The sequence below is a fragment of the Agelaius phoeniceus genome, chromosome 1 (assembly GCF_051311805.1).
Source record: "Agelaius phoeniceus isolate bAgePho1 chromosome 1, bAgePho1.hap1, whole genome shotgun sequence".
Lineage (NCBI taxonomy): Eukaryota > Metazoa > Chordata > Aves > Passeriformes > Icteridae > Agelaius > Agelaius phoeniceus.
Window position 1 is genome coordinate 38,708,978 of NC_135265.1, and position 14,938 is coordinate 38,723,915.

At 39.4% G+C, this 14,938-nt stretch overlaps 1 protein-coding gene across 3 annotated transcripts in view; it reads right to left on the reverse strand.

The window, feature by feature from the left end:
• ZNF385D (zinc finger protein 385D) overlaps window positions 1-13,606 on the reverse strand; it is a 417,452-nt gene extending 403,846 nt beyond the window's left edge. The window contains exon 1 of one of the 3 annotated variants that reach the window (XM_077176659.1): window positions 13,573-13,606. In XM_077176659.1, the coding sequence (XP_077032774.1) occupies window positions 13,573-13,591 (19 nt within the window). In that variant the 5' untranslated portion in view covers window positions 13,592-13,606. The other 2 variants (XM_054637725.2, XM_077176652.1) reach the window with 2 other exon arrangements.
• Between the last annotated feature and the right edge of the window lie 1,332 nt (window positions 13,607-14,938).

Genomic DNA, 14,938 nt, shown 5'->3' on the forward strand with positions numbered 1-14,938 from the left:
TGGAACTCATTGGGCTGACAATTTGGACTCTCATTACAATTGTGAAGAAAAAAACCGAATAATTTCACATACAGGAAAACCACCACAAATTTCTTTAAGAAAAGAAAATTAACATATATATATATATAAAAGAATTAGAAAACTGTAGTGTGCCAGATGGACATTTGAATACACAGGTGGCAAGAACACCAAATCCTAAAAAGGAAAGGGAAGGGCTTAAGCAGGAGAGGAAGAAACCACATTTAAATTCCTGCCTCTGAGACTGAAGCTCAGATTTAACTGAGGTTATGGGAGCTGAATAAAGGGGGAAGAATTTTTGGAACACTATAGACATGGAAATTAGTTTATCATGAAAAGAAGAGTGAGAGAAAGAAATAAAATATGGCAGTGTATTTAGAGTCTTTTTCCTCCCAAGATTAAGTATGGGAAGACAGGCTACAATGGGATAGTGCCAAAATTATAAATAATAATATAAAAAGTAAAGGAGAGCCACAACCAGGAAAAATTATTCAAGAAAAAAAAATTTATTAAAATGAAACGTGACTGATTACAGCTTATTGTTTGAACAAAATTGCTTTATTCCATAGGCACAGCTTGCACTTAAGCTGAGTATGCTCATCATTTTGTGTATATCTCCAACCTTCTATTTTGAATATTTTACTATTAATTTGACCTGTAAGATTGTGCAGAGGATTGCTTAAAAGGCAAAGAGAAAGGATTTTTCCACTTTGATCGGAAGCAAAATAGATGCAGAAATTATCCAGCTAACACATGTATACAAAATAATGAAAAAAAAAAAAACCCAGACCATGGGGAGGCTTTTGCTAAACTATTAAATATATTTTATTCAGTTAACAATAAGGTTTTTATTCACATTAAATTTATTATTATTTATTGGCATTAAAGTTATTCCAGAATGGCTTTATTTAGGAATGAAAATTATTATCCACACATCAAATAACTAATATCTTCGATCTTATTTGGAAAAGTATCCTATCAGCCTCTAGGGAAAAAGAATAATTAGTCAAGTTTATATCAAATTTATTTCCAGAAATATTAGGAAGTAGGTCACAAATAAGCCTTTTATTTGTCTTTTTAAGAGGGCAAAAAAATAATAAACATCTCACTTGTTAATAAATCCACCTAAAAATGGCCCAAAACTAGGCAGCTTTATGCTTCAAAGTTATTCACACTTCACAAATAAAATTTTACCTCACCAAGGACTAAGGAGAGAAACAACAGTTCTACTTTGTTATAGACCTTTATATCAAGATATTTACTGCCATCCTATCACTGTCAAATCTGATTATAAACCAGGGATCAGCAAGCAAGGGATTAAAGGCTCATCTGAGAAGATGGAAAACATGAAATCAATGGAAATTGTCCAGACTGTGTCAGTTTCACAGGAACAGCCATCCAGATGGAGGGACCACTGGAATACTGGAATTACAGATATGAGTACTCTCAGTCTCTCTCTGCCTTTGAAATGTAAATGAAAACTGCTGGAATTGTTGAACAAATAGATATATAGATATAGACAGATATAGATAGATTGATCTAGGGTAAGACTCCTCACATTAACCAGCTCTGTGGAGCACAGGATCAGCATTATATTAAATGGAAATCCTTGCTGATCCTTGGGCTTTCTCTGCTCTTATTTGAGAATGTTTTCCTCCATAGGCACTATATGCATTCAATTTCTGTTCTGTAAGTAAAGGAAGCATTTGTTGCTGTGCAGGCTGGCACACAGGTACTTAAGTTGCTACATGAGCACTAAGGTCATTTGAGTGTTTGTCTAACTGAAGCTGCTTTTGAGAAGCCACAGCTCAAAAAAAAAAAAAAAAAAAAAAGAAATAACTAGACACAAAAGACAAGAAATAAAGGTTTATGTACATAATCTCTAATGGATGGATGGCTGAAGGGTTAAAGGGAAAGATTTTATTGTTCAACAAGAAAAAGGAGTGTATCCAACTAAAAAAAGAAAAAAAATCCCAGTCCACTCTTCCAGATGCCATAATGACATTTGCATTTCCCAATTACTTTCTACTGATTTCACAGTCAAGCACCCAACTATGGGTTGAACATGAGATGATGTAAGGTGAAAATGGACATCCTTCAGCTGCCCGATGCTCTCTGAGACCATGGTATTTCTGAGGAGGTATAAATCTATTACAGAACAGAAAGTTGTCTCAACCCCTATAAGAAAACAAAGTGATGTGTTTGAACTCTCTCCTTCCACGAACAACGCCTCAGAGAGGAAGGAGGCAGACCCACACAGAGGCACTCCATGCAGTGCCTAATTCTAATTTGGGGGCTACGTGGGCCCAAATCCGTGCCTGTTCCTTCATGCACAAGAGCAGGTGCAAGTACAGTCAGGGCAATGTCTCTTATAGCAAGCAAAAGTCTCTCCCAGAAATGTGCTGGGTGTAGGAGTAGTGGATCATCAGGACAGAGCAAGTCTAATTTCATTCTCTGTGAACTGCAAATGCAATTTCTTTTGCTGCATCCTGGGAAAAGTACAGCAGCAAAACTATCCTCCCACGGTGGATTTACTAAAGTGATTTTTTAAAAATGAATGGAAAGAGAGAAAAAGAAACCTCATGAAGAATAAAACTCCATTACTTGTATATATTTTCAATTATACTGTCTAAAATGGAGGTTCAACTCTGACATCATAAAAGAATCTATTTTCTTTCAGCTATCAGTAAAGATATAAAAAAAAAAGTTCCGGGAGGGTGGGTGGTGTATCGCTACACAGAAAGCCAAAATAATCACTTTCCCTGTCTTCCCCATCCTCCCACATTTTCCTTTATGGGTTATTCTGCTTTTACTGCCTACATTCTTCACCTGAAGTCAAATCCTCTGTTTATGGCATCACAGTGGTTGCTGTGGAGGCTATTACGATGTACAAAGCCAAAAGTGATGAGTTCAAGTTTAGACTGAGCAGTAGTATCTCAAGAAATGTTTCTGAAGGAGTAGGAGATATTAAAGAAAAGAAAAAAAATAAATACAGAAAATATATTGAAGACAAAGTAATTAACTTCTTAAATGACTGTTTGCCATCATTCAATTATCACAACTGTTTTCAGATCTATTACTCCAATGGCTGCAGAGGCTAAGTGCTGAACTACACATATGGAAGCAAGCACACAACAGGAGCAGGCAGAGCTAACACAGATGGCAGCAGAGCTCCCAGCCACGCTGCTCAGTAGTGCCTGCTGTGATTGCTGCATGTCTTCTGTGGCAAAAACACCCAAACAGCAAAGTGTGGCAAACACAGACACGCAGAGCGCAGCGCTGCTCTGGCAGTGAGAGCTCCTCATGGCACCCTTTGCTCTGCACGTTCTTCTGTGCCAGGTTCAGGTTCTGTAAGTTATGACCAGAGAACACACATTCCTGAAAAAGCTATTAGTGCATAGCAATTCATTCTGCTGCATGAATTGGCTTCACACACCCTTTCTCAAACATAGACACGTTTTAAAAAACAACTGTTGAAGTACAAATGCTAATTCTCAAGAAACACATAAAATATCAGAAATAGGAGAAATCCATCTTGGGATTTGCATCACTGCCAAATTTTCACAATTTTGGTAGCAGATAGAGTTCTTATTTTTTCCCTATATTAGGAAAATCATAAATTACTTCTATTTACCAAACTAGTTTCTCAATCATCTTTTGCCCCTAGCTTTGAAACCTGAAGTATTACCAGGACTGTAGGCTTCAAGGAAAACCACTGATCAAAGATTTCTGAATCATATCTGTACTGATAGAAGTTCTTACCCCTCTACTTGTTAAAAACAAAACCTGCAAAGAGCAGTGGAACAAAGATAAAATCTGATGTCAGATTTTAAAAAAACAAACACTTGAGGACAAGAGAAGGAAGAGAAAAATTCAAAAATAAGACTTTAATGGCCACAGAGCTCAATGAAAGGTCTTATTAAAATATTATTAAGCAATGAAAGTGAGTCTCTAAACAATCTTTTAACATGAGTGCCTTGAGACTGCTGGTGGGCCAATGTATCTTATTACATGACTGGAGAAGCATTAACAAATTAATTATACCAAATAGCTGAATTAATTAGGATATGTGGGACAATAGCAGTTAATACCAAAAGTCATTATGTGCTTTTTAAAGAAAAACAGTACTCTTTTATATCAGGAAAATATATTACCAGCAAGGTTGTACTACTGCATCCAGGCTATGTTACATGGAGATTTCTTACTTAAGAATATTGACAGAAAATTGTGAAATTTACTTGTATGCTTGTACGCAAGAAGATACCAGGACATAATTACTCATTACTGCCCCAAAGCTGGGACCTTGTGGAGGATCAAAAAACCCAAAACAAACAAACCCAAACAGGACAAAATAAAAAGACACACACCCCACACACCCAAAAAAACCCAAAAACAAAACAAAACAAAAAAAAAGTAAAGCTTTGGCTTTCAGGCTCTTTCCATAATGACCTGAGACTTCTGTGCTGTAATGACACTGGAACATGTCAGTTACTCAGGTTGCCAAGACCCTTCTCATCACAAACTCTTACCTGCACTTCTGGTTCATGCAGAGTTGAAGGGCCAGACAGCTGGCATACTCCTCTGTACTTCTCAAAAAGTTAACTAAGTTTCTAGGTGAACTCAGATAATGGGCTGCAAGCCTAGGAATAGTTCGACTTATTTTTATTCAGAACATTATGGATTTAGCAAATTATTAGTTTTCCGTAGTATCTTTTCTGGAACATCCTAAAATAAGATAGCTTTCATTATATTTTGTAAGTGGTACTTCAGATCATCAGTGGAATCACTTTAGCACCACTTACTCTTGGACTTATTTCTAGGAAGATGCCAGTTATCTAGAACTCCCACTTTTCCAAAATTATCAGGCGCTCTTTGGGTTTTTGATGTGAAAAAGTAACCAGTTGCCAGACTTTGTGCACTCCTTCCTTAGATGTTTTCAAGACTGGATTGAAGAAAGCCTTGAGCAACCTGATCTTATCTCACAGCTGACATAGAGCAGGAGACTGGACTAGAGATATTCCTTAGGATCCTTCCAACCTGAATCATTCTATGTATTCCTCAGGTTTCCACTAGATATGCTGAATACAGTCAGAACTTATTGGATCTAAATATTTTAACTAGATTTAAAAAAAAAAAACAACCCAAAACAAACAAATAAACCAGCACCATCAAAGAGCCATATACAATTGTCAAAATACATCAATAAATAATTTTGCCACTTTCCTCTTTTTATGCTAAGAAAATCATAAAACAGAGTTTGAGTTTGCAGAATACAAAAGCCTTGGGCTAAAAATGTCCATCTGCCATCAAACTGGCATAATGTTGGTGCAGGAATAAGAGGGGAAAAAAGCTAGTCAAGGATGCTGCTTCAGCTTAACCCTCCCTGCAATGGAACAACTGCTCAATGCTGCTAAGAACTCTGAAAAGCTCTCAGGTGTCACTTAATCATCTCTTCTGTGAGATCGTTTGTGTGCCTCTCCCTATGCCAAAACTGAAGAATTCAGGAAGCCTGAAAAATCAGCTCCCTGATCTGGTGCATACAGCAAGCAGCTACAGCCCACAAGACCAAACCCTTCCAAGATCAGAATCCCACTCCAGCCACTGCAGTTTCTGTAAGGTGATCCTTCTGCCACCTTTACACTTGTGATACAGTCCTCTCCCAAAAATTAAAGTAATTGAGCTGGGACTAGCTTTTCAGCCTGGACATTAAGAAAACAAAGACTACCCACGCAAACAAAAGCCCCAACAATATATGCTTCTGTTCTAAGCAGATTATTACCACTTCTCAGTGAAAAATAACAAGAAATCCTCCACAACTGCACAATGAATAAAAACAGTGGTAAATTCTCTTTTGCTTCATTAGAACTTGCCTTTGTAGGCCAAATGCTCGAAGCAATTTAGGCTGCACCCAGCAGTACCATTAAGACAAACAACTGACCATCCCTCAGGCAAGTTCAGTGTTAACTGAAATCAATAGCTGGACTGGGAGCAGTCCTGCCATAGAGAATTCCAACATCATCAGGACTGGTAAAGACAGTGTTTCCCTAAAACACATATAGTGATCCAAAAAAACCACTTTCTTCCAGATTTTAAATGGATTTACAGGCTTGAATATATCTTGGAATTCCAAGTAGCTAGAAAGCCAGAAATTCACACCTCTAAGTTAAATAAAAATTGAATATTGTGTTCCCATTCTCTCTAACTCAGGTTTGAACATTGCAAGGAACACATTTCTGATGTCAGGATTTGATTATGAAGATGTCTTATATTTAAATATGGTGCAGAAGTCTTGAAACATTCTGCCCATTCCAGAACACAGCATCTCATCTGTTTTGCAGTCCTGCTGATACAAATGTAATGCAGGGGTCCCTTGATCTCTCTGTGTACAGCTTCTCATTACAGAACCTCCTCTCACTTACCTCCTAAAAAATTTTACTCCCACCCACTTCTTGTCTAGCAGCAACCATGACCTCCCACATGAAACCACAGTGACAATCAGCCAAAGAGATGAAACTGATGAGGACATCTGGTTACACTACATGAATTTACTCAATCCAACTTCTGGAGAAGGAGTATCTCTTCTCAACCTCCCATTCCTCCCCCTCACTACAAATGCCAGCAGTTTAGACAGCTCTGTAGTTTCAGAGCTTCAGAGCAATAAGTATTGAACAAAATACTGGAATGGTTTGAACAGCAAAGCACAATGCAGTCATTGACAATAACAACACTTTTTTCTTGTTTTTTTCCACAGGCTCTTGGGTTCATTATCACAAACTAACAGTTCTACTTTAATCTGCTTTGGAGAAGGTTCTACCCACTAGTTCTTACTCCCTGTTTCTACTTTTTGATGCTTTCTACAGGAATGTGGCATCCACAACTCAATGGAAATCGGTCATAGAGAAGACACAAAAAATATTCTTAGGTATCACAGTGCACAAGACAAGACCACAAAGCCATCTTAAAAAGTACACATTTTAAACAGTATTTTGGGCTTCTTTATTAAGAAGATCCTTCAGTATTTACCTTCCAAAAGCAACAAAGATTTTTTTTTTTCATGGAAATAAAGAAAATAATCGCAATTATACTACTACATAGTTAAAGCAAATGCTATTTAAAAACTCAAGGAATTGCTAGTGTAATGCCTTTTTATTAAAAGTGCATTTATTTTCAAAACACTGCCTAAATAGCAACCAAAATGCTATCTTCAAGCTCACTCACAAGGCAAGAGGTACAAATTTGCATTTGCTGGTTCAGCCTCCCTGCCCTGTAGCCCCTTCCTTTGCACCATGCCACTTCTCTAAATTATTCAAAGAATGCCATTATAGTTCTATTTAACTTGCTATTTAATGCTTCAACATATTAATCAGCACCAATTTAAAATCCATCAACAAAACAGAATGTATCAAAGTGAACCTACAATAACAATATTCCTTGTTCAACTGTTGTAGGAAATATTACATCCTCTACACAAAGTCATATGCATGAGGGCAGAAAATGAAAACAGTTTCAGAAGGAAGTTAAATCCTTAGAGGGTAAGGACATTCCAGTTCTGGGGATGGCTTATGCTTCTACTGCTCAGAACAGCACTGGGAATAGCCCAAATTCATATGGGAAAGCAGTCAGGAGCTGCCACAGTTCCAATCAATTATTAAGGCAACATGACAAAACAAATTCAGTGCATAAACAGACATTCCAACTGTAGTTAATGGACAAGATGATTCGTTGTTTTAACATGGCAAGGCTAAATGGAAAGACAAAGGCAGAGATGTTAAACTGAATATAGGACTGGAAACTTCCAGAAGCAAGTATAAAATGCCCTGGAGCCAGGGTTACTCAAAATATAAAATATTTTAGAATGTACTGAAATGAGATCTTTTCTATAGTTCTGTCAGAGTAATCATTTCACCTAGTTTCAGAATTTTCAACAGCAAAAGCCAAATGATCAGGAAAGTGATTCTTTCTTTTTTCCTTTCAGATCACACCTTGTACTTCCCAGCAAGGTGACTTGAGACTCTGTCTGACTAAAACTAGCCAAATATTCCATAAAAAAATAAAAGTCAGAAAAATATATCTGGTTATGAAATGGAAGGGAAGTCTTTGGTTTCTTAACTACATTTCTGTGCCAAAATTAAATTTAAATAAATATCAGAAAACTGTATTTGGAGTCTGCTTCTAAGATCTAGATGGTGGGTTTTTCATTCTATCATAAATGAAAATTTAGAATAATCTGTGGATTTTTAGCTCTGATTACTTATCTCTAACTGAGGAAGTTATAATGCTAGGCTTTATCAGTACCATAAATATCCTCTTCTATGAACTAGGCATCCACTAGGATATCACCTTTCTTACAAGGAATAATTTGAAAAACAAAACAAAAGAAATAAACAAATAAGTTTTTACAAACAAAAAACCAGAAACAACCACAGAAGAGGTAACAGCTAGCTGGCATTTACATCAAAGGAAAAAGGGAAAGGTTAATCAAGTTAAAATATGTTTGGTAAACCAACCCCTCATTTTCTCCAGGCCAAAACCCTTCCTTACCCATCCATTTGTTTGGAAAGCCTTGCCTTCAGAGCAAGGTCTGCATTACACAGCAAACACACTGCCTTACTAATGAGACCCCAAAAGTGGCTGAGGCATCAAAGTGTCAGTAGATGTAAACAGAAATAACATCAATGTTCACACATTCTGAACATATAGGCTAGGAAATGTTTCAATATTTAAAACCTACCTGGACATTATTCCAGCTCTGATCACAGAAAAGATGTTTACTTGCTTTAAGAAAACTTCTATTCCTTTATATTAAACATATACATACATACATACATACATACATATATATATATATATATATATATATATATCCTGCATTCATTTCAGAAATTTATTTTCACAAATGCTACAATAAGGCACGTATAAAAAGTGAGGTGAGAGAACTATGCCTCAAGCAAAACAGAAGATTTGGTTATGACTACCTCAACACGACCAACAACATTATTTCCCAGGAGACAGAGAAGGAAGACAAGAAAAAGCCAACAGAAAATACTGAAGCACATTCTTGAATATTTCAAGAAGAAATGTAAAAAGATGAGAACGTCTGAAACTGGAAAGCTCAAGCATAATTCAATTTTCTTACTAAATTCCTTACTAACTGTGGAATTAGTCCAGTCCAGGAGCAACCTGGATGTTTGCACATGTGCATACAACTCAGCTCATTCAAGAGGAGAACTATGAACAGGTTTGTAGAGAGTTCTGTTTCCCTCTCTCTCCATTCTCCCAGCAGTTCAACACAGCTGGAAGAGGCCACGTCTCTGCAGCAATGATACATTGACTTCTACCCTTCCCACACTACAACCTTTCCATTACATCAAACAGATATGGCAACAACAGTTTTTGTCTTATTCTGTGACAACTCTAGATAGGTGAAGACTAAAATTAGTCAGCAGATCCAAGTGAAACACTGGTCTGTATTGCCAGAGCTCATAATCATTTACCCAGCCTACCTGGGTATAATTCAACATACTGGCATAAAACCAACTGATTTCATTGTGCTGGCTGAAGCACAGAGGACTTGCACTTGCCAGTCTAAATATGGCACATTTTGTGAGCTCTTTTTAAAAAAAATCAAATAAATTGAAAGTAATTGTTTTCTGTCTAAAACTGCACCTGTGTTGACAACACACTCCTATACATACATCCAGCACTATTTACTTGTGCTGTTTTCCCCTGGTAGGTGTTTTTATACTAACTTTCACATAGTTTTAAAAGAGATATAAAACATTGCTTTCTCTCCAGAAGTTATTTCTGGTGATACAAAGTAATTTAAAACTTATTTCTGTTTCATAGCTTTCAGTCACAATCTTTCCATAGCTACTCCTCAAGGGAGGAGGTTTCCTCATACAAATATTTCAAAGTTTTCTCAAGCAGTACACTAAAATATTACTTTATGTACATATTTTTTGTTACATTACTTCTTAATCTCTTCTGCCTAAAGAGAATCTGTAATAGAATTCTGGCTGCAGCTGTCAGTTTTCTAGTTCTTTGGAAATTTTACAGGTAAGTTGCCAATAATAACCCAACATTAAATAATTTTAAAATGGACTTTTTACAAGACTCTTAATATTCATCATCTCAAGAGGATCTTGAACTTTTTGCTAGAATCTTGACAAGACTTCATTTACTGTATAGATCACAATGGGTGGGAATGCTAGTTCTGCTTTATATTGCTTTACATGGTATGAAACCAAAAATCCTGTAAAACAAGAACTTTACACATGAGATCACAAGGACATTTTCATATTTGTATTTTTAAATATCAGAAAAGTACAAAAAAGTCTCCCTAAGTCCTCATGTAAAAGGTGAGAAGAATGTCAAAGCTGGAAAATATTTGTAACTTGACTCAGTTAAATGGCAGGTTTGCTCAGCTGCAACTCAATATGCACCCCGCCAATTTAGATCCTTAAGTGATGCCCAAATAAACATATCTTAATCCAAACATACACAGAAATATTGTGCATGGTCTTCAGATGGTGTCAATCATAACAGTGCTGTTGATATCCATGGAGCTATGACACCTTTTACCAAGGCAGGACGGTGGCCCATTTAAATGCTTTTGTAGCAAAAACAGAGATTAGGAAGAAATGCTACTTCCCAAGAAACATTATTTCCCAAATTTCAAAGTATTTCATATAGCTCTGTTGTGAACAATTCCCACCTCACTTTGATAACTGAATGCAGGCAGGTATAAATGTGTCAGTCATCATTGGCAGTTCCTATGCCACAATTTTACTTTTAGCTATATCTCACTTACAACCTCTCTAATGCTTTAGCTTAAACATTTTAAGTAAGTTATCTGTTCCTGCATGATGAATTTATCAACACTGCTTACAGAAGCTGAAATTTACTTAAAAGCCCATTCTTGGAAAAGAGAGTGTTTCTGTAACTTTGAAAATTTTGTAAGCATACTAAAGTAATATCACATCTTTGGTTTTCACCCCAAATATTTCCCAATAGCACACAATCAGCATGAAGGACATGCAAATTACTCTAATTTCATTTTTACCTTGCATTTGGAGCTGTCAAAGGTTAGTAAATGATCTGGTGACTAAGTCTAGTTCACTTTGCAAAGGCAATACAATAGAGTGCTTATTTTTAAATGACAGTTGAAAGGATGCAAAGTGCATGGGCTTCAGTGTAATTCAGTGTTCTGTGTTGTTGCAGTAACTACTTAAACGTGAATTCAGTATGATATGATACTTTAGAAAACATTTATAAGAAGCAATCCTGATAGACTGAAGCATACCACACCTTTTTTCTAAAGGTAAATTAGAACCAAGTTATTTTATAACTCCATAATTTAACTAATTTAATTTAGAGCTATTATGATAATACATTAATCATAGCAGCATATGCAGGATCATAAACTTTGCCACAATTGCACAGCTGAATCAGCCAAATGTTTTCAGTTTGGCCCGACACCTCACACTACACAGTCTGTGGATTCAATCCTGGCTCTTCTTAGGTCAGTGGCAAAATTCCCACTGAATTCATTGCATCCAGAATTTTATTTTGGTCTGTGTGCCTAGCTACTGTGTAATACCTACATATAACAGGTACCCAACTTAAAGGAATCCCATCAGCATGTGAGTCCCTACTACCAGCATTACAGTCCAAATTAACAGGATAAATATTTACAATTACTTTTAAAAAACCACTTTTCTTCTCTAAATGGACAACACTTTTTTTTCCCTACAGAATTTATTTTAGAGAGGTTTTGATATCCACTGACAAAATCTTTGCTCCAACTTTTAGTCTGCTGCCTCTTTTGGCTTGTGAAAGGGGCAGAAAGAAGTAAAATGGAAAAGGAGATGTTGCTGCAGAAGCACTCCAGCTCAGAAACATCCAGGTGACAGTCAATTGGAAGAAACACTGAGTTTGCTTTCATATCAGACCTGCATTTGAGTGTATTAATTTCTTAGCAAGCATTTTCTCAAAATGCCAACACCTGAGGTACCAGGCTCCCCATCATCCCAACATTTTTGTCATCAAGATTACTGAATGAGCTACAGCAACTGCTGGACTTGTACAAATCACTCCTTCAGCCAAATTAGCTTCTCAGGAAAGGACACAAAGTTACTTTGGGGACTAACATAAACAACAACAAACAATTGCAAATTGACGCAGAACTCAAACACAACTTAAGCTGTTACTTTACCCTTGAAGGATTAGGTCAGATACCTCTGCAAACCCACTTACCCGAATAGTGGATTTAAAACCCAAGGGGGAACACACAGCTAGAACAAATTCTAGTGAAATTTCCAGACACTGCAACCAGATCCACAACAACCTCTGAGGTTCGTTCCTCAAAGCGGAGATCGGTGACAGCCAAAGCAGCACAGTAAGGAAACCGTACATGACAGCTTTGGCTCTGGGTAAACTGCATTCAGTGTTTAGCACACAAGGGTCATGAACCTCAACAACTGCTTCCAATAGTTCGTGAAACACCACTCCGCTCTATGTCTTCAAAGTCAGGATCAGATTTTGGGAGAACTGGCTGTGTGCTGTTTAGCCTTCAAAGAGAGCATCTGTCTCCCCGAACAAGTAAGGGAGGAGGAGACAGCAGCACACAGGGCAATATTTTCAACAGTGCTTTCCGGGCATTAAGATCGTGAAAGCCAAAAAGAGATTTCGGGGACTCTTCTCAGGTTCACTGGCGTTTGCCAGATGAGAAATGCTTTCTGCAAAAATGATCAAAGAAGCCGCTGTCAAAGCAAGATGCCAAAACGTGCGCGAACACCGTTCCTCTCCTTTCGCCTCGGCAAATAAAAGACATAAGGCGCAGCTCGGCGGAATTTGGGAGCAGGGAGCTCCTCTCCCTCCGCACCCGCTGGAGGGGAAAGGAGAAAAGGATGCCCCTGCCCCGGCCGGGCAACACAAGTCCCGGGCAAGTTGGCCTCGAGGCTGCCCCGCGCGGACCTCGGGGCTCCCGTCCCGCCGAGCCCCGCCGCGGCCGCCCCCTTACCGTGCCGGGGCTGGGGCTTGGCGCCCGGCGCCTTCTCCTTCCTGCCGCCCGCCGCGCTCCGCATCCGCCAGCTCGCCGCCCCCCTGCCCAGCGCGCCGGCCATGCCGCGGGCGGCACCCGATCCCGGCGGGAGAGCGCGGGGGCGGCGGCGGAGCGCGGGACGCGCTGCCCGGCGGCGGCGGCGGGCGGGAGCAGCGCGGTCCCCGCGGACCCGCCTCCGCCCGGGCCGGTGTCAATCAGCGCGGGCGGGCAGCGCCCAGCCCGGGCAGCGCCGCCCCGCGCCCCTCGCCCCGCTCTCCGGGCACCGGGAGCTGCCCCGGGGACCGCGCCCACCCCCCCTGCCCGGCCAGGTCCGTGCGCCGCCAGCCCCCTGCTCCTACCGTAGGGAGCGAGAGCATCGGAGGCGGCGGTGATGCGCTCCTGGGATGAGAAGAATTCCGCGCTTGGGAAATGACAGCCCTCGGCACAAACCTCCTCCTGCCCGCCGGCAAGTCCTCCTACAGCACCTTCCCTGAAAAACATGTGTACGTTACCTCCTGCCATCAAAATCATTGGTTGTGCACACTCCTGACTCCATACCGATGAGTAACTCAACCTGAGATTCCCACTTCCCACAAGACCATGTGTGGTGAGACAACAGCCTGCCTCCCTCCCTCCCTCCCTCACCTCCGCGGAGCACCCTCTTCTTCCTCGCTAGAGTCCCGGGGACTCCTCCGGCCATCGACTTCCTCCCCTGGCTTTGGCGAGGGGCCGCCAAAATTTCTGTAGAAGGATTATTGCAGTGCAAGAAACATAATGCGCAAAACTTTTGTTTGCAATCTTAGGAATAACTCCGCTAGCATATCAAATTATAGTAGTGACTGCAGCAGCCCTGAAAAGTTATTCTATGGTTGATTTTTCATTTTTCATATACACACACACATATATGTATGTGGTCAGCACTTCCACAAAATGTATCCTTCTTTCTATATGGACACAAAAGTACAGAGAAAATCTATGCAGAATTTGCACTGATTGAAAGAGGAGGAGGGAGAGAGAAGAAAAATAAACCCTTCTTCATGTGCCACTCTATTCCATCTCTGTTTCCTTTATTTCAAAAAACTTGTGGAGATAGATAATTAGGATTTGTTATCATAATTTTAAAACTTTATTTGGAAACTTACTCAGATCCAGGTTGCGATATTTTAATTAATATTTCATTTTGAAAGACTCTTCAGCTTTGAAACTCAAAGAGCCAAGGTGTAAAGGAGCCATAGCTGGCCCATAGCAGCACTGTTTTGTCCTCCAGTAAAAATTTCCCTCCTTCTTCTCAATGCCCATCTGCACCAACAGCCCCTGTTAGGCTCTCATCCCTCTCAAGCCCCGGCTGTCCCCCACCACTGCTGCTCTGCCTCACCTGTGAATTGTGGCTCGCACAAGTGAGTCAGGAGTGCCAGAAGGCTGCCAGAGCTGTTGGTGCTCCAACACGCTGCACCAGGGGGGATTTTCATTAGTGCTGAGAATGATTCATGTGAGCAAGGATCACTGACCTTGACCTCACATGCACAGATACACCCTGTGGTGATGAATGTAATAGAATAAACAGTTAGATACGACTGCTTGCTCCCTCTTGCAGTGTTGTTCTTGCCCAACTCTATTGCTCTAGAATACAAATAGTGACTCATTTGCTTACCCTCATAACACCACATTTAGAAACCTGCTATTCATCTCCACTTGAAGGGTCTTGAATAAATATACTCCCAAAATGGCTGATTTAAATCACATATATTTTTATCGCTTGACACTGTTTCTGTTGTTATTGATAAAGACTACACAAGTGGGTGTGTGGTGTATCATGTCACTGCTGAGGAAGTTTTTTATAGTGAATGGTCTTTTGTTAAATCTACTTTTATAAGAGTA